Source organism: Nomia melanderi, chromosome 11, assembly GCF_051020985.1.
Source record: "Nomia melanderi isolate GNS246 chromosome 11, iyNomMela1, whole genome shotgun sequence".
Lineage (NCBI taxonomy): Eukaryota > Metazoa > Arthropoda > Insecta > Hymenoptera > Halictidae > Nomia > Nomia melanderi.
The window spans coordinates 10,963,462-10,986,931 of record NC_135009.1 but is presented as its reverse complement, the minus strand read 5'-3'; the positions used below and the strand labels follow the sequence as shown (position 1 = coordinate 10,986,931).

At 46.7% G+C, this 23,470-nt stretch overlaps 1 protein-coding gene across 1 annotated transcript in view; it reads right to left on the bottom strand.

The window, feature by feature from the left end:
- Positions 1-23,470, bottom strand: part of LOC116430551 (uncharacterized) — a 385,600-nt gene that overhangs the window by 90,927 nt on the left and 271,203 nt on the right. Inside the window, 3 exon segments of the mRNA XM_076372297.1 lie at positions 8,002-8,055; positions 8,673-8,936; positions 18,949-19,236. Of these exon segments, the coding sequence (XP_076228412.1) occupies positions 8,002-8,055; positions 8,673-8,936; positions 18,949-19,236 (606 nt within the window).

Sequence of the window (23,470 nt, the reverse complement as noted above, 5' to 3'; positions counted from 1 at the left end):
AAACAGAAAAAGGAAAAAAAAGTTTTCTTTTTTTTTTTTTTTAAAAGAGAGAATAGAATGAATGTTAGTGACAACGGCGTCAAACGATCCGGATCCATACATCCCATTTAATCGGAATCGCCGTTGATCCGTGTAATGCGCCGGCCTTGAAACGCCTTGGGAAACTCGTCAGAGAGAGATAAGAAAGGACACAAGAGTGGAGGTTTCGTTCTTGACTTGTCGTCTAATATCATTGTTCATCTCTTCTTTTTCTTTTCTTTCGTTTGTCTCTACTGTTTTTCTCCGGTCTTTCCTCTGATTTGTTAGAAGAGTGGTAAACATAGCGTCGGAAAAAACGAGGTGTGACAAAGTTTCATCAAATCAAATGGGCAGCATCTCCCGAGGGTCTCCTCCGCGACCGGAAGTGGCGGCAGCCGGCCCACCTGGTGCACCCTGTGTCCGCAGCTACGTCCGGAAATATTCGAAAGGCTAACCGATTTCGAAGGTTATTTCCAGAAAAAAAAAAACAAAAAACAAGAGAGAGAGAAAAAAAAGAGAAAAAGAAACAATTGTCGTGGGTTCTATAGAAGCTGACAACGCTCTACGGATCCAACCATCGTTAAACTCTAATGAAATTCTATCATTCACGATGAATATTTTAGTCACATTCGGTTAAATCGGTCGTGCTAGATAAGAAAGCAGCCGCAGACACGTAAACGCGCGGTGCACCGAGCTGCCTTATAACCAATGGGAGCTAAATAATGATAAAATGCGGAATGCTAGCTAGTAAAAATGCAATAGCTCGTCTAACAACTACGAGAACTAACACCATTGGTTATATTATGGTATGTATGTACGTGTCACTGGCACATACTCAGCGCTAGACAAGCGCGCCGACCGGATCACCGTGCACTGAACCGAGCAGTTACCGCGGTCATCGTCGAAACACCGATCGATCGACTCATCTAACAAATAAAAAAAAAAGAAAAAAAAAGAAAAAAAAAAGAAAGAAAAAGAAAGAGACCAAGTGAATAGTTCGAAAAACAAAAAGCAAAAACATTTGTATCGGAGAATCGAGACAATTCGATCGACAAAGACATCGGTAAAGCGATCGGCGACCTCGTCCGCGCTGGTCTCAAAGTATCTCTTCTCCAAAATGCTGCACTTCATTAGGGATGCCACATTCCATTTACATTGACGAAGCTTTCGAGAAAAGGTCTCTCTCACAGACTCGCGCGATCATCACTCTCTCGCTCACCTTAACAACTAAATATGGCGTCGTTCACGCGAAAGCGTCACAGCCGCCCGATTCCCGGGGAACTCGAATCTCGCTCCAGGAATCGAGAGATCGTTGCAATGTTTCACGTAAACGACGCGAGTCGTATCGCTTGGGACCGGTGACGGGATCGGACTCATCGAATTCAGATTCGAATTCGATTTCCATCGTTTACTTCCTCGATTCATCGAGCACTCGACGATGTTACCTTATTCTTTCCACTTTCGCCGTTTTTTCCCCGCGACCTTTCCATCGTTACGCGCGTGTCGCCAGTCGGAACGATCGCGTGCCGATCCCGTCACGTCCCCGTCGATCACTTAAATGCTAAAAAGCGATGGCAACGGTCCCCGAGACCGCGATACTCGTCGCCGGCATACTTTTCCGCTCCGCACGGAGAATGTCGCAGGCGAGCGTTATTTGCAATGCAAACGGTTGAAATCGCGGGACGGCGCCATTGTCGCGGCCGGATCTCCGACGCGTGACGAATGACGACCCGCGTCTCGAATTATACGCTGCCGCGTAACCGAAGGCCGCTTTCCCGCGATTTATCGGCCTCCGACGCGGCGGAGCTTTCCATTGTCCGATTCGGACGTCCGATCAAGCGGGAGAACGATTCTCCCCTTCTGTTTCCGGTGCCATTGTCGTGTACCGGGACGCCCCTGTTTCCCCCGAACCGAGATCGATCGTTTAACGTTAAGCAAGCGTCTTTGGTTCCCCTGGAACGAGGAATTATGGGTTCTCCGTGTAACTGATTCGATGTAGAAGCGAATACCTGATACCGATGACGACCCTTGATAACTCTGTACTGAATACATTAGTTTCTTCGATTGAATCGTGTCGAGTCGCCGGAGTTTCTGAATAACCAACGATAGGAACTATAGAGAAGAAGAGTGCGAAGACGGATCAGAAAAATAAAATTGTCCTGCGAAGCAGTTTCAACGAACGAGCCACAACAAACAAGCTTCCTAATAGAAGAATACTATTTTCGATAACGATTGCCTGAAATGAGTTCCCGAGCACTGGAGATTTTAAAGCAAACAAGCAACAACTCAGCAGTTCAACGAGTCGGAGCGAGATACGGGAGAATTATCGAAGCTCCTAAGTCCAGGAACGAGCTATAAAGATCGAGAGTCTACTGGGAGAATTTTCAGCTGTTGATACGGCTGTTATTGATCCTCGCGGTTCGGCACCGGTGTATCAGTTGGAATGCGTTCCCTTATCTTGGTCAGGTTTCCAGGGACGAGTACGGCGCAAAATAGCGCTGCCAATCGGGTCCGATCGCGCGGCGGAAAAGAGAAACAGGAATCAGGGAGCCGCGACAGTCGCCCGGGGACGATAACAGACGTCAACGACGTTTAATTAATCCCCCCAGCGAAGCTGTCGCGATTGGAAAAGCTGTGCACCGTTCGCGATTGGCCATACCAAGCGACGGATGTGAGTTCGGGGCGGACTTCCTCCCGCGCCATTATTGCCCGGCGGACGGGCTAACCGGCACGGCGTCTTTTATTTGATTTGCAGACTTCGCCTTCGGTAATTTGTTTGCCCGATTGATTGGGTTACCGGTCGCTCTCGGAATTCGGATTCCGAACGGGACGATGCGACTCCGCCCGGTTACACTGTCTCGGAAACGGTTTAATTAACTACGATTCCGCTCGCCGCGGATCTGTCGTTAGATTCCTGCGCAATTTGTAGCTGTTAGCTTCGGCTACTCGGGATCGACTTTGAAGATCGTTTATGGAGGACACGGTGTTCTTCGTTTGAAGAATCGGAAAGTTTCCGTTCGATTCTGGAGCAATTGAATCTTTGAGGAATCTTTTGCTGGTAGTTTCTGTTACCGATGATCGACTTTGAAGATCGTTTATGGAGGACATGGTGTTCTTCATTTGAAGAATCGGAAAGTTTCCGTTCGATTCTGGAGCAATTGAATCTTTTAGGAATTTTTAGCTGGTAGTTTCGGTTACCGATGATCGACTTAGGAGATCGTTTATGGAATAAGGACTCACTGTTTTGAATTTGAGTATTTCAACGTATTCCGTTCGCCATGGATCGATCTTTAAATTGTTGTGCAATTCGCAGCTATTGGCTTCAACGTCAGTTAACTTCGATTACCGAAGATTGATAGCGACGTAAACTGTTTGTGCAACAAACATTCGAAGGTCTAAGGGGAACACTTTAAAAGTTCCGATAATTGAGCTGCCATTTCTCGGACGCATGATTTCGTAAAAGCGAAATTCAGTAGTCATAAATGTCGAGGAAACTTGCAATAAATTTCTCGAAGAAGTCTATAAGAGAACTCTCGTAGAATAAGTAAACGAAGTCTTCGAGTTTACCGAGAATTTACCGAAACTTCCGGAAGACTTCGATGATTAGACTGCCAGTGCTCAGATACAATTTTTTCGGAGAAACTCCGACGAGGAGCTTCGAACGTCGGAGAGAAGTTTGAAAGAGAAACTTCAGTAGAATAGCACGATGTTTGCGCGTCGGAGGTACATCGGGATGTCGGAGGGATAACGATAAATAGCCCCCAGGTTCCGTGATTTGCAGAAAATTAATCAAGTACACCAGACGTCGAGGAACACGAAGACTTTTATCGTACTTCCAGCGATGATTTACCAAAGGGAAACCAGAACTGATCAATCTCTACGTAAATTTCGATGAGCATTCCTATCGAATACTCAACACGCTTCAGAAACTCGCAGAATTCGAATCGAGCCGATACGAAACGAGGGAATTCGAGAATCATTCGATTGATTATCCATGCAGCTCGCAGCGAAGTAACGTTCTCGTGAAGAACGAGTTCCCTGAATATGCAAGCTTCGCTCCGACCGGCGGCCCTTGAAACTTTTCCCGTCCTCGCGACCGGTTCCTGTTTCGTCGAATCATTATCCGCGAGGGGCCGGCAGAAATAATGAATTTCCGATCCAATTACCGAGACGGCGCAGTCTCTTATTCGAAGTGGGCCTCTCGGCCGCCCTCCGTTATTGCCCGCGGAACTTTTACACACGATTTCGCGGACTGTCCTGGCGAACTTCTCGCAGTTTCCAATGAAAAATCCGAACGCTCATCCAACGTCTGATTTGGTTATACATTAAGCTCGGGGTAGTCAATATTGCCGATACTGATAATTCTAACATTAAGTCTGCGAAGCAATAATGTGACGTGCATTGAATTTTATAAATATTATCTGGTAAACTTGTATATATCCTAAATCTTTATTTTTAGACCTTTAACCTGTAAGATCTACATGAACGAATATCGATCTTCCTTGGAACAATAGAATAAACTATATGTAAATCTAGTGTTAGATACATGTAAATGTAACAAGAACTTGAGCTTCACTTTAACAAAAGAATTGAATGAATCTATTATAAACTCCACATCGATAATTATTGCAAAACCATAGCGAAGTTGCAAGTTCAATTTGAATTCCTTTAAAACGTCTAGAAATATATACTTTTAAATATAACAACGAATTCCCAATGATTGGTAAATTCATACAGATGTGGTTCAACAATCCTGAACTTATCTTACATATTACAATCCCGGATTTGTCCTTTTGTGGTAACTGCGCGAAGTCCGTGAATGAGTTTCAAGGAGCGACCCTCAACTTCGAATGGCTCTGACCCATTTAAGAATGGAGTTAGTCGAGGAATATCCGAACGCGACGTTTCCTACGGTGCGGATGTCCGTCCTAAACGAAGAATTCCGAAGTTTCGCAAGACTCGATCGAACGGGAACTGTTTATTCCGCGACAGCCGGGACTCGAGAAAAGCCGTCCAGATAAAAACTTTCGAGATCTCTCGGTAAGTGAATTAGATTCGGGCTGCATGCTTTATTTACCGTCTTTCTCGCGAACCGTGCTCGGAAACTCGATTTCCGCGAGATTCATTTTTCTTGACGTGCCCCCGCGTGTTTCCCGATGATTTTCTGAACGCCCGGAACTGCCGGCGAATCGACTATACACTTAAGATATTGGACGCAACTTTGTTTCGGTGAATCTGCAACGGTCCGCTTCGATTCCCCTTCGAACGAACGAAACTCGAATGAATTTCGAAGGAGCTTTCAGATGATTAAATTTTTTCCGGGCCGTACGCCGTTGTTTCCTGCGATTGGATTTGAGTTTTCCAAGAATCGCGGAGTTCCACTGAAATGTTATCGCTAAGTGTCGTACGGATGACTGATGAAACGAAGAGAACCTTCGAACACCCTACAGCGAGATCGAATATGAATTTGTAACCGGTGTCAATTATCTTTAGAATCACTGATCGAATCGAATGAATCTTCGGGCGGTCCGATATTCGTAATTAAATTCGAAGCAAGAGAATCGAAATCCTTATGAAATCAATTACTTACGAACGGTATGAAAAGATTACTTAAACCAATCATCCCTCGACTGAATCAAAAGAATCTTCCAAGAACTCAATATTCCTGGTTCAATTAAGAACAGGATAATGAAAACTCCGATGAATCTGGTTATCCGATAGTTCCCCGAAAGCATTACTAAATTTTCAATGTACCCGATATCTCTATGAAATCCAGGACGGAATCAGAGCTGCCGAAGTTCTAAACACACTAGGAATATTTCGAAGCGGAGAATCGTGGTCTTGGGAGAGAGAGAGAGAGAGAGGATCGAAGAGAACCTCGTTCCCACGATTGCAGGTGGACAGGTCCGAGTCAACGGCAGGCGGATCGCCTAAATCAGAGGATCGTCTAAATCGAGCTCGATCATCATCAGCCGGACAATGGACGAGAATGACGTCGCCAGCAACAGCCGATGCTATTGGGTTAACCGGTGCCGTAGGAGCTTGATGAAGTGCACTTGGCTGTGCTTGACGCAAAGACGCTGAATATGCAAGCTCACCGGATGCCGGCTGTCGGCACGATGTATTACTGCGGATCTTATCCAGACCGTTGTCATCCATATTGAAACCTATTTGCATTTCAAACACCGTTACACACCGAACTCTCTCTCTCTCTCTCGCTCTTTCTCTGTTTGCTCTTTTTCCTTAGCACCGGATCTTCCTGTTTTCCTTTCAACTCGCATAAACCACCGGCTATCGGATCCGCGTTTCCTTGTTCCTCGTCCGCGTCGAGAAGGAACTCGCAATTGATTTTATTCCATTCGTTTCGTCCCTCGATAAGGCACACATGAAACGCTCCGGGAATTTATGTTCGGAGATCGGTCCAAATGAAATTCCCTGCAGGGCGACTGGGGATAACCGGGAATGAAGTAAAATATGAGCTGAAGTAGGAAACCTGCGATTTCTCGTGTTGCCATTCACGAGAACGAATGAAATTGAAGGATTCTCGTATGAAGTTCATAGTCTTCCCGGAGATTATCCGATGGAAATATAGAATTTATTGACCCGAACAATTGAAATCCTCCAGCTTGTCATTCGGGATCAAGAACCGTTGAGGTAACCTCGAGTTTCTTCGTAATTCAACAAAAACGCGACGAACGCTTGAGGAAACACGATCCGGTGAGCAACCTCCTTTCGTCGGCCACCGACAAAGGGAACAACGACAAATCGTCTAGACTCTAGAGCGATTGTCCACGAGAGTAGGATCCGTATCAAACATCGAATCCCGATTATTCTCCCAGAAGAATCCCCCGTCGCGGTCCGAGGGATGATCGCGTATGAGAAACGTCCGTATGAATCAAAGGACAGCGGCCATTGTCCTCGGCTGCAGAGAAAGGAGTTCGAATTTCAGGTGCTCGGCCCCTTTCATCGGGACATGAAAAACTCGTCCGCGAAAAACCTTCTTCATCTTATTACCGGACGGCGTTAGCTCGAGCAATCCCGGTTGCTCCCTTTCAACAAGCTACCCCCTACCGTTTCCATAATTTACAGATCCGACTGCCTCTCTACCATCCGTAGTCCACGTAGAACCGTAATCCCGCCGGCAATGAAAGAAAAGGCAAGACGTAAAAAAGAAAAGTGGCAGGCGGAGAAAAAACACGAGAGTAAAACGAAGGGGAAACAAGACGGCAATTCCTGCCGCGTTTCCAGACGAGGAGAACCGGTTCGACAATGGCGCCGAGCTTTTCCGCGCGTTTATTACGCGCTCGGGAGCGCTACGTTGCACGCCGCGAGCAAACGGGGATGAACGTTGCCATCGCGCTGTAAAAGAGAGCGTATAAACGCCGATGGAACGCGCCGCTCGCGTGATTCCTCGATTCTCGTTTGTGCCTCTAGTTTCTCGTTGTTCCCAGGAAAAGGATCCTGCGTTATCGGTAATCGAGAAGGATTCATCGCGGCGCGCTCCATCGACGACATGATTACGGCGCCGCGGCGTCCGCGCTGCCAGGATGCGTCTTCCCGCGAACTTTTCCAATAAACGAGACACGTCCGACGAAAAAAAGGAAGCGGAGAATCGGGTCACGTCACGTGGTGGCTAGGGGACGATCACGAGGAACAGAGTGGACGAGCACTGGAGAAGATCAACGGAGTTCGTGACGCGGAGAAAGTTGCCGCTTCGGTGGAGGAAAGGAAAATCTTCGGTTATTTGCTCGCGGTAACCGGCGAATCGATGAGAAAGTTTCATTCGAAAGTTCGATGGGATGTCCACTGGTGAACGAGGATAAGAATAGGGGTGGATGCGGGGGTTGAAACGAAATCGCGAGCAGAGTTCATCGTGGCAGCGTGGACTTCGCGCGGCGCGCATCTGTGGCTTAAGTCTAAACAGTATTGTTCGGGGGTGGGTTGACAGGGGTGGCTCGCAGCCTAAGGGCGACGTGAGCTTACCTTGCTTCCCCTTTCGTTAAATATGATTTCCACGTCGAGGATTGGCCCGAATTGCTGGAAAACAGAAAGCCGATTAAACGCGGTCGCTGGACGGCCGGTCCGCGGGAATTCTGTCCCGCGGATTGGGGTGGTATCGTCCGGGGGTTGGGAATTAGTCGGCGTGTGACGTTTCGAGCTTCCGAACGTGTTATAATTAGAACGCGGTAGACACGACCAGGATGAATTGAAATTTCTAATTAACGCTTCGGTTATCGCGTCGGCCGGCTAACGAAATTCTGTCCGTTGATCGACGGCAACTCGATTTTTCTGGAAAGCGACGAATGCAATTCTTCGCTTGACAAATGACGTTAACGAATTATTAGTCATTATTGCTTCTCGATTTATTCGCATACTTAGGATACTACTGAAAAAATAAAAGCAGACTAGTAACAAGTTTTTTATACATTCTCAAACTATCCTATGTAATGTCAAGACTAATTAATGATAGATCAATAAAAGGGTCGAACAAAATTCAACGGACGACCGATTCGCTCGAACGATAGTATTTTTCTACGACGAACAATGTGAACGCGATCGAGCGTAAGAACCAGTTGTGAGGAGAATTCGATAAAGGAACTAGCACGAACAGGGTACAAAGGATCGTTTCGTAAGCGAACAAAAGGGACACTCACCCCAAACATTGCCCTGAGATCAGGGTCTCGGAAGCGGAAAGGTATATTGCTGACATGAAGGCGTTTCGGTTGTCCTTTCAGGTCTGTGCCCTGTGTCGCGGTTGCAGGTGTCGTCGCACCTGAGGTGACAGGTACCAGGGTGCTGCCTTCGACAGCGCCTTCGGGGCTGGTCTCGTTGCCGGCGGGCGTCGGGGCCGGTTGCTGGCCGCCCCCGCCTGCGGCTGCAGCCGCCGCGGCCGCAACTGCTGCCTGAAACACCTCCGACTGTCGTCGGAAAACGAAAAACACCGTTTCAATGTCGATTTCGAATTCCAGCCACGCAATTCGTGCACACGAGATCGGCGTCCAATGAATCTGAAATAATAAATTTCACGAAATCTGCGGTTTCTTATCCGCCATCGGAAGGTTTTCTTTTCCTTAAAACGGTTAACAGGCTTTAGCATCTACGAAGATACCGCGAATACGAAAGACCTTCGAGTGACCCTGACATTTCCCCTTGACATCGTAATTTATTTTATCATGCTGCCTGAACTTTTCTTCGGCGACTCTACCGCGATGCGTTCCGTTGGCAGAGCGTTCCGAGTCACTTTCCTCGGCGGTGTTCAGAAGAATTCCGATATTCTGTTAGGCGAACGGAGGTATTAATTTTTAGTTATTATTCTACAACCGCTCGGTCATTCCTCTAATCACCGGGAAAGATCGCTCGCGATCAGCCGGCAGGGGTTTGCACACGAACGCAGCGGATGCGATCGTTACAGGCTACCCTTAAAGGGCTTCCACCTTTAATCTATCGACCTACTGCAGCGGTAATCTTTTGAGACTCGGTTAAGCATGAAATGTCTAGGTAGCGTCCGTGAAGTTTACACGGATTACGCGATTGCATCTGGTATTCTTTATAGATGAAACTTCACGCTTGTGTTGCCTGATCCGATACCCTCGCGAACGACGTCACTTGGGAACCGGGGAACCCAATTTCTAAACAGAAACGCCGGATAAAAAGATCAAGAAAATATAAACGTCCCTTCGTAAATAATACAAAACTCCGAATAAAACCATAATACTAATAAAAATCCTCGCCTGTATCGATTCTATCTGATACTTCCATCTTAATTTACAAGAAAAACTCATATAAAATCGAAGAAACCGAGTAGTTCCCGAACGAATACCAAAATCTCCTTTCAGAAGCCTAGAGAAACCTTCGCATCCCCAAAGTCTCCAACGAAAATCACTTCGACATACTCGCAAACGTATTTTTCCTATTATTTACGAATCTAATTTCCCTCGGCAAAGTAAATCCACCGATCAAAGATGCGACGCGAGATCGAGCACGTTGCAAACGCAGTGCGGTTGCGTATTCGCCCGGAACTCCTAAGTAGCGGCGCCCGTAAATGGTCAGCCGTGCGTCGGGCCTTATCTCGGCCACGCCACTGACGAGGCTAAGTGAACACAGTCGCGTATAGTCGGACGCAGCTGTCGCTACGCGGAATTTCTGGCCGTGCTACTTGCCACGGTGTCCGACCAGCCCGTGGGAAGTTTACCGGTGCCGCCATCGGAACTAAAGCAATTTGAGTCGCGCTATTAATAAACACTTAGCCGAAGAAGATATCCGAACTTCCAGTAGCACGGTCTGCGAACAATCTCGCGGCCGACACCGAGCAGACTGCGATTAATTCCTGGTGGGCTCAAGGACTTAACGCGGCTCAATTTCCATGCAGGTCGAACGATACGTCCCTTCCATTAACGAAAGACCAACACGGACGGCGTCGTCCGCCGACGATCCTACGGGAATATTGGAATCCCGGCAAACCGCGATATATTACGGCTCGTGGCTTCGATGGCCTGCGATATTAAGGTTCTTACTTGATGTAGCGTGTATACGGGGCTTTGGTTCACCGAACGATCTAACCGGTTAACCGTGGAATTTAGTACTAAAGGTCTCTCGCGAGGTGCGAGGTAATATTGAGCAATGATTAAAATAGACGAGGGCAAATGAAGAAGGATCACGTTTATTGGAAGAATGAACATAACTCTTGGATAAATTATTATTTAGAGATTTACGATGAAGGGTGTATTCGTGGAACAGTTTAAATAAAATTCTGCTTTATATTTCTTCATCTTGATGTGTTTGATTTACTTTCATAGCTTGCATGTTGTTTCTATATGTATAACGGGGGAGTTCGGTTAAAGATGCAGAATGATTATCAGGACTCGCGTCAACCCCTTTCGACTTCGTAAGATACGTCCAACAGTGAAAAATAAAAGCAAGCAAAAGCATTCCAAAGTATTCGAATCGAGCTGCAAGGAATTAGAACCATAAAAGACCTTGAAACATTCGAAATCGAGGTACCGACGTTCCAAAGGACGCGAGACGAGAAACGCGCGTCGCGGAAGTTCCTCCGTGTTTAATGAAAATTCTCGTCGCGGCGTTCGGCTGAAACTCCGTCCCCCGTCTGGCGTGAAATTATGCGCGAATATCGTTCGCGAGTTTCAGCGCCGGCCCCGAATCCGAGGCGGAATTCATTTCTCGATCCGTCGATGCGTCGGCCGGGGGATGAAATTCAGATGCGGCGGCCGAGCTCCGGCTGCATCGGTGTTCTCCCCGCGGGCTCGACGGCGGATGGCTCACGAATTATTCATCGGGCACCGAGGTCCGCCGTCTGCCTCGGTCGATACACACCGGAAGGGATCGAGAGTCGATACGCGCGCGAACCTCGTTTCGCACGGCGGATTAAAACTCTTTCCTCGAGCCGGCAAGACAAAGGTGACGAGAGAAAGAGAGAGACACAGAGAAGAAGCGAGAGGGAGAACCTAACCTGACGCACGGGGGTTGAACCCACCCCCCCCGTCCGTCAGTGTGCTCATCTTCTAACGATCTTCCGCTGGAAACGACAGCGTCACTGAAATTTTTTGCGCGGCCGACCCCCTCTTTAACCCTCGACACACTCTACAACCCTCGACGGAGATGTTCAAACAGGATGAAAAATTTCAGAGACGGCGGAACCGGCTGCTGGCGAGGCTGATTAAAATTTCTGCTCGGGGGGCGTTCGATAATTGCGTTGTTTGGCGTTGTTGCCGAAGATCGCGCGGAATACCGATGAGCGATGGATTCTTTGGGAAACGACAGCGAACGAGGCTTCGTTTCCTTACTTTCGGTATCATAAATCAATTCTAACCGGTGACTAGCGAGTACTTTGTTAGAAATGAAACGCGATTGAATGATTGGAAGTGACAGCTTTGGACTTTCTTTGAAGTTTGCTACGAGAGATAAGTAGGTAATCCAAATGTCTTCCGCGATGATGGTTAAATAACGTGTATTCCAGTCATTTGAAAACACTTCGAAATCAGCGGAGAAAAGGAAACCGAGCGATTAATGGAATAATCAAATCTTTTTACGTTTTAGACGCGTTTCCACCGATTCGCCGGAATTTAATGCGCTCACCGTCGATTCCGCGCTCTCCAATCGGAAATATTCGAACAAAGTGATTCCGACTGGTTGCATACGATTACATTTTAATTATTCCGCTGCGCTGAGCCGACCCAGCCGGCTCGAAGGGCCATTGAAAAAAGCCGCGGTGACGATAAAGGGTGGGTGCGCGAAATTCGACGGCGGTTCCCGGTGACGCGCAATTTCGGCGGAAACGAGGCCGATCGCGACGCGTTTAATCGAACGGAATTGCGAGGATCCCCGTTCCTTCCCCCCGCGGCGCGACATTTTTCATCGATTCCCGGCCGCCATCGTCTGCGCGGAACAATTTCTCGACGCCAATTAGAGGGAATTATTTCGACTTGGCGGAACCCGCTGCAATACAGCGGAATTCACGGAATTCGCTCGGAATTCATCGATCCAAGATAAACAATCGCCGATCCGGGATCTTGTGCCAGCAATAACCGGAGCGCTCGAAGTTCACTCGAGCCGGAAGCCTCAAGAATCGAATCGTCGAAAGCTTCCGCGATGGTCTTGGAAGCGCTTATCTCTTCCGTTTGCGTTCGCGTCCATTGGTGCCGCGTCGTTAACGTTTATTTATGTTTCCGGACGGTTTCGCGCCTTTGAACTATCGCGGAAGTGAAAGTTGAATCGCGACCGCGATTCGAGTGCAATTGTTGCGTTCGATGGGAAGCCATTGTAATGGTTCACCGGGATTCGTTCTAATCCCTCGTGTTTCAATTGTATCGTAGACACATCACATACCGGCTAATTATCAGAAAATTGAATTATTCGGATTTTTAATGAAATCCACTCATACCACTATCTATAAAAAAACTAAAGTATCATATTGCAATGCAATATATTTTAAACGGACAATTAGTTCTAATCAAATTTAATATTTCTTTAAATGCTGTCGTAAATATCAAAGTTATATAGCTAAGAGTCTTCGCATAAAAACGAGATTTCTCGTTACCAGTGCGCAATGAGTTAACGAATATAGATTGGAAAATTATCAAAGGTGATTTATTATCTCTCGTAGGTTGAAGATTATAAAAGATAATTTATAATTTGTAATGTGATTTTACTGAGTTATTGATTGAAGATTGTAAAGGACAATCTATAATGGCACCGTGACACCTGACTCATCGTTAGTACATAATTTTGCTAACTTGTGGAGCTCGATAGTACCACGATGCATCAACTGGTAAATACCGGTGTACCGTAAGAAACGACGGGAAGCGAGACAAAGAGGGCGAGACGTTCCCTCGGAAGGGCAATATCTCAAGGACCCGTGAAAGCGAGGGTGGCGGAACTGCGGGAAAACGATGACGCTGTCTGGACGCGGTGTCCTTCGTCAACGTCACTGGTACTGTCGGGTCTCTACTAGACGAGGGACTTTCTCGGGGGAAAGTAACCATTCTGCGAGGGTAGGGGTTGGCGTGTATAGGGTCGATACCGAGGAAAGATATCCGAAAGTCTCTGGAACCGAAATATTATCGTTGTCACTTATACTTTAATCATAACTTTTCATTATTTCTGTGTTACTTCCTCTGCACTGCATCTCTTACCACCTCTATCTAGGTGGCACAGTCATTTTCCGTAGGAAATTTCAAACGGTAGCGTTAAATAGTTTTGAATACTACTTGCATTGAAAAACTACACATCGTTCTATTAAAATGCAACCTTATACGCGACGAATCTTCAAAATTCGACGTCCCAATTGAATTCGCTGGTAGTGGGTTTGAAAGTGGCCCACGCGAAGGGAGGGCGGTGGCGAAGAGGAAAATTAGCGGCGAATAGCAAATCGATATCGGCCGAGGAGATTTCCCTCGGTATAGTGGGCAAATCGCCTTTGGGGAATCGGAAAGCGGAACTTTTTAACGAAGCAAAACGCAGAACGCATCCCCTTAAGAAGATTAATCGATCCGCTGCCCGATCGATCTGTTTTCGAACGAATGTGTTGCAAGAGAAACGTTTTGGCGTCAACGATTCGCAATCTTCTCCACACTCGGACGTTCTTCCGGGGGTTGGAGGAATTAGTTTCACCCCGCTGTCGTTCTACATGAAACGAAACCGATTGAAATACGAAGTTCCTTGGAAGCATCGGGTCCGCAGAAACATTTAGACTGGTCCACTTCTTTTCCAGGGTTGGAAAAAGCCGCTGGCACGAACGACGTGAATAATAGTGAGTTCTCTCCCGGTTGGCAGGGATTTATAGTTCCTCTAAACTCCCAGTCATTTGTTACCTCTTCAATTTCTCCGGCCGGCTGCGGGAGCGCTGAAGATCCGAGGAAATTTGTGGTGAAAGGTGGCGTGAGAGGGAAAATGAAGCCTGTCTCATTACGAGGAAGGAAAAATTTGACGATTCCGCTACCTTCGGGATCGTAGAATTCCAGGAGTTATTATATCAAGTTCTTGAAACCTTCTGGAAGCTTCCATATTCAGTATCTTTTCAGAAAGATTCGAAATGAAATCGATAAACGAGATCAACGGACATCGTTAGCAGTTATCAAAGAACCAGTAGGATACTTCAAAAATGCAATTTCCTCGTTACAAACTTAGCAAAGACCAACGGAATCATAAAAACATTGCTGAATTGCCAGAAGACTACAAACGCCATTCAATAAATCTGAACTGGTAGAAATCTCCGATAAAATTATACTGTAACTAACGAAAGTCCACTAAAGCCGTCGAACCCCGACCAACTCCACTGGAAACAAGTTAAACCCGAAACGCGTGCATCAACTTCATTAATCTCCGTTTCGAAAAAAAACCCTCTCGAAAAGCTCGACCGTCCCAACCCTTCCAGGGAGAAGTATTCTAAGGGTCGTCAACTGCTCGCGCAACGAATCGAAGCGATCTCTATTGGCTGCCCGCTGAAAAAGTCCGCGGAAATTCGTGAAACCTGAAAAGTTTCCGGGGCCGACAGGGGTGAGAAGTGACGTTGCGTCGGGCGGAAGTCCCGTGATCCACGAGATACTCGAGACGGCGACTCTGTATTGGTTAACGAGGCGGGCAGCGAAGAACCGGCGGGCTTCGTCCCGCGAATGGAAATTTTCGAGACGGCTCGCGGAACTTCGCGGCCCGAACGCACTCGACGAAGCCCGGGATTGTCTGAGGCTTTCCCGTCGTCAAAGAGCGACGCGACGTCCGACTCAACCCCTTCCCGCCCGTCTCTCTTTCTCTTTCATAGAAAAGCGGAGCACCGGCGCGGCGCTACGCTGAAAAGGGAACTTTTAATTTGCGCTTCGGCCCCCGGCCGTAATTCAATTCGTGCCCGGCTCGAGCATCCTCCGGATCCGACTTTCGATTCCCGGACCATTGTCGAGACGAGATCCAACCATCTCGAAGAATATCCACGGCCGCTCTTTTGTTCGAGGATCTTCGAGCGATTTCGAGGGCGATTCGAGATTTCGAATGGCGCGAACCGTTTCAATGGGCACACCGGAGTTTCCTTTCGAAGTGGATTCAGACTTTGTCGCGGCAGATTTTGAGAGGGGATTTTGTGACCTGGGAATGCTTTTGAAGATGTTATTGGAGGAACTTATCGCGTGTTAATATTCTTTTGTGTGCGAGGACAGATAACTTCGGTGTAGCTGGGAACTCGGAGCTTTCTGGAGTTTGGAAGCTCTATGTTCCTAAGGATTAAAAGATGCGATACTGTTCTGAAACAGTATCTCTGTACAGCGAACTGTAATAGAAACATTGGAAACTTGGAGCAAAAGATAAGCTACGTAGCTAAATATTACTAGACAACCGTAAAGTGCATATAAAAATATGTCCCTAAGAATTAAAGGATGTGATATTCTAAAACAGTATTATCTTTCAATTCTTAGGAACATGGAAATATTCTTACATCCATTTTACCATTGTCTAGTAGTACTTAGCTACGTACCTTATCTGTTGCTCCAGGTTTTAAACGTTTCAATTGCAATTCACGTAAACCGATAACGTTGAATGAGACAACGAAGAAAAAAAAGTAAACACAGACACAGACGTTTCGAAAGTTGCCCGAAGTTTCGAAGTTCCGGAACGATTCGCGGCGAGATTTCTTTCGCGGGACGAGCCAGTTCAAATAACAATTTCGAGGTGAGTTTCGTGTAGACCGGCGTTAATTTGCGTGCGCGCTAAGTGGGCCGAACGGAGAACGGCTGCAGCTTTACGAGCCGCTGACTAACCGGCGCCGGTTAATTGACCAGACGAGCCACGGACAAAGCGGGCTACTCGGCTCGGAACCGCGACATTGTTCGGAACTCTTCACGCTCGGCTCAACCGTGCCCGAAATCCGCACTCTACGGGGCCGGGTTAATTAGATGCGATCGCCTCGTAGACTGTCCTCGGGATCGCAGGACGTGCGGGCCACCGTTCCGTGACGCGATCGCCGTAATTCCGGTTTCATCAACTGAGAACCTTGTTAAGTCCTTCGGACCTTCCTAACGAAGATCATTTGAACTGTTACAAACCTCTCCCGTGAGAAGCTAAATTATATGTCGAACCCTTTGAATACTGCAGAAGACGAAAGCCATAGATCGATGTTATTCAATTAATTATATTGCTTTCTTGTGACTTGTGCTGTTAGATACCGAAGGGTCTTTAAAGAGATAAGTTTTTGTCGAATTACTCTTTAGTTCGCAACGCTGTGATGATTGTACAGATTTTTCCAATTTATCGAATTCTCGTTTTGTTGAGAATGTCTTTGGAATTAAGAGAGATATAAGATTATCGTTGTTAGCGTAGGAATTTCTCTTTTTAGTGGAATCGCCAATGTATACAGGATCTGAGGACCGCAGCACTCTCGCAGAATTCGTCCGCTAAATGGAATCAACGAACGGGAATTACTTTAATTAGTGCGGTTTATTAAGCGGCTTTATGAGTCGTAGTAATTGCAGTGGCGACGAGTTATCGCAACTATTTTATCGGCGTCCCGCGATGGCTCTCCGTGCCCCAAAAACATGAAAATACGAAGGACTGAAGTTTATAGAAACTTTCTACCCGACAAAATTTTGTTCGATCCGCAATTCCTGCTGGAAACTTGTTCTACATAGTGACATAGATTTGTCTGCCTTCTATCTAAAATTAGCCTCGTTTAGAAACTGAAACGATATTCTATGCACCGAGCGGGAACCTCTAATTCCAAACGACCGACAACCTTTTCATCTTGGATTAACCGGGAGCATCTTTTAAGAGGACCGAACCGATTGAACGGTCCATTCAGACGTACAGGTCACTCAAAGAAGCGCTCAATCGAGCGGAGTACGTACTCGTCACAATTCGGCAAGGAAAATCAATCATCGAGAAGGTCAAGGACGCGGCAAACTGGCTTGATACAACAGGCAATCGATCAGGAGTGCTCATCCCCGCGATTCTCTCAAATAGAATCCTCAATATCGAACGCTCGTCTGCGTACAAACACTTTCCTCTAGTTTCGGCTTTCTTTCGGATCCTGTTCTCAACGTTGGACCTCTCTCCAGCGTGTTTCCCGAATCACAGTACGTGGTCGGAATGATTGAGAAGAGCCAGGGACGCCGTACGTGACACGCCTTTTCGGATACGTACACTCAAACTGAACGAAATGGACGACTGTCGGGCTAGGATTACGTGTTCGCCAGGTAAAGAGCGGAAAACGATAGAGCGATGGAGCTTTATCCCAGATAAGCGTCGGCGCGTTTGCATTTGCCACAGCTACGTTGGAATACGAATATATAAAAACACAGAGGTGTGACGTGAATGTATATTAACCCTTTGTGGATGAAAATTTCTAAGAATACTAAAAGGAGGAAGCTAAAACTGCCAGAGATAGCTAAATTATGTATCAAATTCGTAAGTATTAGAGAAGAAAGGGAAATCATTGATCATATGGTTTCTGAATAATTAAATTATTGGTTTAAATAACGTGTTTTACAACTTTCTATCGTAAGTTAAAATCTTGATCGCGAATCTAGTTTCTTCCGTGGAGCCTCGTTGTTACTCGTTTCACGGTTTTACTGTGCTGATCGTGAACGGATAATCCATTGCAAATCTATGACGATCCGAGAACAAGGTAGCTACAACGCAACGACGCGGTCTCGGTACAGTGATTCGAGTGGGCAATCAACGCGGCGTGACCTCGGTTTTACGGGGTCGTGTTCCGCCGCTGCATCCGCCGGAAGAGCGTCGCGTACTCGCGCGAGCGCGTCCCCCTGTTTGTCAAGTGCTCGGAGAATGTCAACGAGCGGCTCGTATCGGTCTCGTTTGATTCGTCCACTTAACCATGGACACCTCTTTTTCGTTTACGCCGATCGCATTACGCTTTCCTCGGTTTTATAGGGTATCGCACCGACACGACTAGACGACACGGCGAGAAGCCGCGGATAGAGAATACACGATTGACACCTTAATAAAGTATCGCAGATACGCAACTTTCAGCTTTTTTGAACGCTATGGAAGCGAATTCTATTTTTGAAATAAAAGACAGAACTGTAGATAACTGCAACTGGACCACGACCCTTTACAGAACACTTCAGATTCTTAGCGGTCCATCGGTGAAACCGGAGAATCATATAGAAATTTATTTAACAGGTTGGATGCCATGGGGGTCATCGGTGACTACAAATCGAATGACAATTCATTCGATTAAACAACTATTAGAAAACTTTTCTATATTAACAGCATAGATTACGTTTATAACAACGTAATTCAATTACATAAGTTGATAATACATTATTTTCATTTTCTATATTTGCAAAATCGTGCATTCGTGTTAATTCAATTTGGGCCGGGGATTATTTCTACGAGAGCGTAAATTGTCGACTGACGTTGGTTATATCACGATTCCACGGTGATCGGATGAAAATCACTGGAAAAACTTACGATTGCCTGTTGATCGACACCATTCGGAGGTGGGGGCGGACTGAAACTGGCCGCGGTTGGTGCACCAGGGGCCGTCGGGTGTGGAGCACCGGCTGGTGGTGGTACTTGAGGCCCGCTGGGTGGTGGTTGCTGGGGAGCACCACTGTTGTCTTCTTTGACGGGCACTGGCGGCGGTGGTTTCACCTCACCGGCCGCGCCAGCCGCCCCGACGACGCCCGCTACGCCGTTAACCGGCGGGGGGAAGACACCCCCACCGTAGGGCGCAGCCATGCCTGTCTGCACCATGTGCTGCAAGAGAGAAACAATGTTTTTTAGTCTGTGCGATCAGTTTAGGTATTAACATATTCAAATTACTAAGTGCCCAGATGCCGCAGTTTTTTATCGAAGTGTCTAACTGTTGCCAGGGTTAGGTACTAAGGTATCCAAATATTCGAGTGCCTGGATCTGAATACCCGAATACCTAGACACCTGAGTAACTAGATGCTAGAATAATATGATACCGAAGTGCTTAGGCACTTGATACGTCGACCGTCACGGTGGTCATCGATGATCGGAGCTTTCAAATTACTCGAAAACAATTATAATTTGTAAGGTAACTGGCGTCGAATGAAAATGTTTAATAACGCGAATAACTGGATCATAGTGTAACCTAATAATTGTGTACCAAGTAATTGATAATTATTCCTTTTTACTTTTGCTACAAGAGAATAAGTGATACACAAAACGCTGAAGTTTTTCGTGGCAGCGTGTTAAATCGATAAATATTCGAGTGCTTAAATATTCATGTTCAGGTATTAGGTCTAGAACCTACAAGAACGTTCGCTAAACATCAGAATTCCTAGATTTTCAATTACTTAGTGATCGGAATCCATAGCTAGAAGAATGGCTAAATCATCGAATGCCCGGGCAACTGTTTGGCTAAACATTAATATACGCAAATGAATAGATATCTAAGTGCCTTGCTATATAAGAGTCTATAAACCTAAATACATATCAGAATACTTGAATCTGCAAGAAGTCTAGGTATCCGACGACCTAAACATTCTGTTTAGGTCCAAGGATCTATTAAACCTACCAAATTTTTCAACGCCGAAACGTCTGAAACGTTTAAGAATCATTGTATTCGTTTACCCAGGCATTTACGAGCTAGAATACCTGAACGATCAAATGACGGCAGCGCTTAGAGAGCGGCGTGCCTGCAGAAGAATCTCAAGTACGTCGAAATCGATCTGCCGCGCGAGCGGGGCTCAAATAAATATTCCGTTTCCCCGAACAAACAGCCGCGGCCGGGATTTTTGCATTTAAAATGTGACGAGCGAACAGCCCGATGATTTGTGCCCGCACGCATTCCTCGCAGCGTTACGCTAAACACGCTCAATATACACGGCTCCGCCAGAAACGTGGAAGCGGCGGACAAGTCGCAAATCATTTCGCGTGACGCACGCGGACCGATTACCGACATGCTAGGAAAACCCTCGCGGCCTGACCAGAAACCCTAAGAAAAAGCATCTCTTAGTAAACCGGCAGCTTTGTTTCTCGTTTCTTTCGCCGCGATGAATGAATTCCTCGCGAGCAAACCGATCCGCGAGCCTGGAAACGCGTTTCGACCTTCGCGAGTAAACCGAACATCGATCACGATCCAGCTTTTACTCCATTAAACAGAGAGCACCGTGAAAGGATGCGCGGTGATCAGTTGAAAGCACCATTCAGAGATTATTAATGGTGGCTCCATGGAGCATCATGGACACTCTGCTCCGCGAGACTGTGATCCACCAATGGAAGAGGATCGTTTTGATTATATACGTTCGCATCGGGGGCCTTTTTACATGATGAACTTTGAACGATGCTTGAACTTGGTTATCCAGAAACTTGAAAATTTAATCATTTAAGCGCCTGGGATCTCCTGTCTTAATTTATCGTACTGTAGTCTGGCTCCGTATTTGAACTCGGGTCTCTTAGAACTTTGGTCTGGTTGATTGGGGGTACTTAGAAACTCTAAACTCGAATGTTTATAAGTACTTGAGGGTTCGAATGCGTCGATCTTTGCAGATTCGACTAACTACTACTAAAATTCCAAAAGAAATATCTGCCTGTCGAGCGCGGTTGGGAAAGAGGGAAGAGAATCATCAGGAACGCAGTGTAGAACATCCCAGCGTAGAGCGGGCAGCGCAAATGGAACCGATTTCTCAGCGGCCACAATAGAAGCAACTCGATCGCCGGTTGCAGTTCCCGCGGGACAGCTTATAGATGGTTCGTCCAGTATGCTCGTCTTTCGTGATTGTTCCCGAAATACCCTAGCCGGATGCCTTGAAGGAGGAATAGTAGGAAGTTCGCGGCCGGGCCATTTGTTACATTCGCAGTGCCATTTTTCTGAAAACTCAATTCCCGTTCGCCGTGACGCTTGACTGGCCGTTTGTTATTTACGGGTCGGTATCGGGAGTCGTTCTTGTTAGAACTTTCGCTGTGTTTCCCTGGATCATCGTTTCGCGATTGGAATTCATTAGTATCGATGGCAGTGATATTGTACTGTCTAAATATCTAAATACACTTGATTTCTCAAATATCAGGAAGCTTAGGGACCAAAGTGTTAATGTAATTAAATCCTAATAAAACTAGAAATCGAAGTATCAACTACTAATAACTACTACTAGTTAACTACTAATAATTATTATTGATAATATTATGTCCAAATATCCAAATGCTTAGACGTTAGATTTCCCAAACACCAGAATACCTTGACACGCAAGTGTCAGTGCAACCGAATCCCAATAAATCCATACATAAAAGCCTCCGAGTCTCTAAAAAGCTCGATACCTAAATATCAAGCGACCCAATCTTCCCTCTTCTTCCCTCGACAACCCTAGATAGATCCGAATCTCTTGGGCAGCCATTCGTGCCTTATAAATCGTTCAACGTCCGATCAACCCAGCTAAAAGATAGAGGACCTTCTGATCCTTTCCAGTCGGCGACGAACTCTCTCGACGCGCATAATCACCGAACGCATTCACCGAGCACAAAGCTCCCCGGACGAGAGCTCCCGTTTCGAAAAAGAAAAGGAGAAGAAAGGGAGGAGAGAAAGCGGAAGAAAAAAAAACGAATCCGTTTTCCCACGACGGTGAGAGCCGCGCCGCCGTCGCTTTCTTCGGGAACGAAAGCGACACGTCCTGGGCGAGTTTTCCATCGTGAAGAGCCCCCGAGGATCGAGACGAAAAAAAAGGGTTCTAACGAGCAGCGCCGGACGACGCGGAGGAAAATAAAAGCCGCGAAGACACGGGGGAGTGCCTCGCCAGGGGGAAAAGGGACGAAAACAATGGACGAGGGGGAACCTCTCCGGATCAGCGGAAAGACGCGCGAAGAATGAACGCCGCTGAAGAGAAAGAGAGAGAGAGAGAGAGAGATCTGAATAAGTTCAAACAGAGGGAGGATCGAACCAGCCCGAGGAATCGTCGCGATTCTTTCCAAGCGCCTTATCTGACCGCTGAACGGATTCATCGGCTAAGATGGAACGCGAAGGGAACGGATCCCACGTCCCAATTACGCTGAGCCCGCTGTGTGTCATTGGGTTAACCCAGTTCCCGCCGATCCCTTTGTCCCGCATCGGGAGAACTAATGCCGTTAAAAGAGGCCAGGTCCTGCTGGCTTGATGTCCTCCTCTCTTCTTGGTACCGCGGATGCTCGCCGTTCCTCAATTTAATTACACCATCTGCAGGGACGACGATGGAGAGGGACTTTTTATCGTGGCGCGAGCTGGGCTTCAACGGGAGGTTCTTTATCGAGTATTTAGTTCCTGGACAAAGGAGAGGGACGATTCTCCTGGCAAAGAAAATCTATTTATACGCTATTAACGCAACACGAATGCGATTAGTTGCCTCGGTTCCATCAGGACCACGGCCACCTCTTTCTTTCATTTTGCTTTTGATTTTAGAGGAGCGATGTAACGTTATGCAGCTGATTTAGCGTGATAGTAGTTAACGCAATGTAATAGTTGGAATATTAATATTAATAGTAAAAATACGTTGTAGTTCGTTTGATTAGGATAGCGAAGGAAAATTGTTCGTTGTGTGGTGTAGGTCTTGTAGGTTTATAACGGAGGATCAGTTTTATGTTTCTAGAGTTATGGTGTGTGGATTCTTTAGGTTCCCCGAACACCGAAGGGAATCGCCGGGTCTGCCGACAACCGGTTCGACGTTTTGCGGTGAACGGGCAGAGACTAGTCGGTTGGGACTCCCGTCGGCTCAATCGCAACACACTTCCCCATCGGGGGCAGTAGACCGTGCCGTTTGCTCGAGTCTTACGGCTGTTGCGTGCGGAGCTAGGGGCTCAGAGACGAGTGTTGATAGGGTCGCTGATCCTACCAATCCCTACAGACTCGAGTGAAAAGTTCAAGCAGCGGTAATGAATATTTCATGTACCGTATCAATTACCGGCGAGTCAGATTAACTGCTTCCTTAATACTATTATTATTCTATTAACCTAGATATTAAGTCAGTCATACGGTGGCCTATTCAATTTCTAATGAACG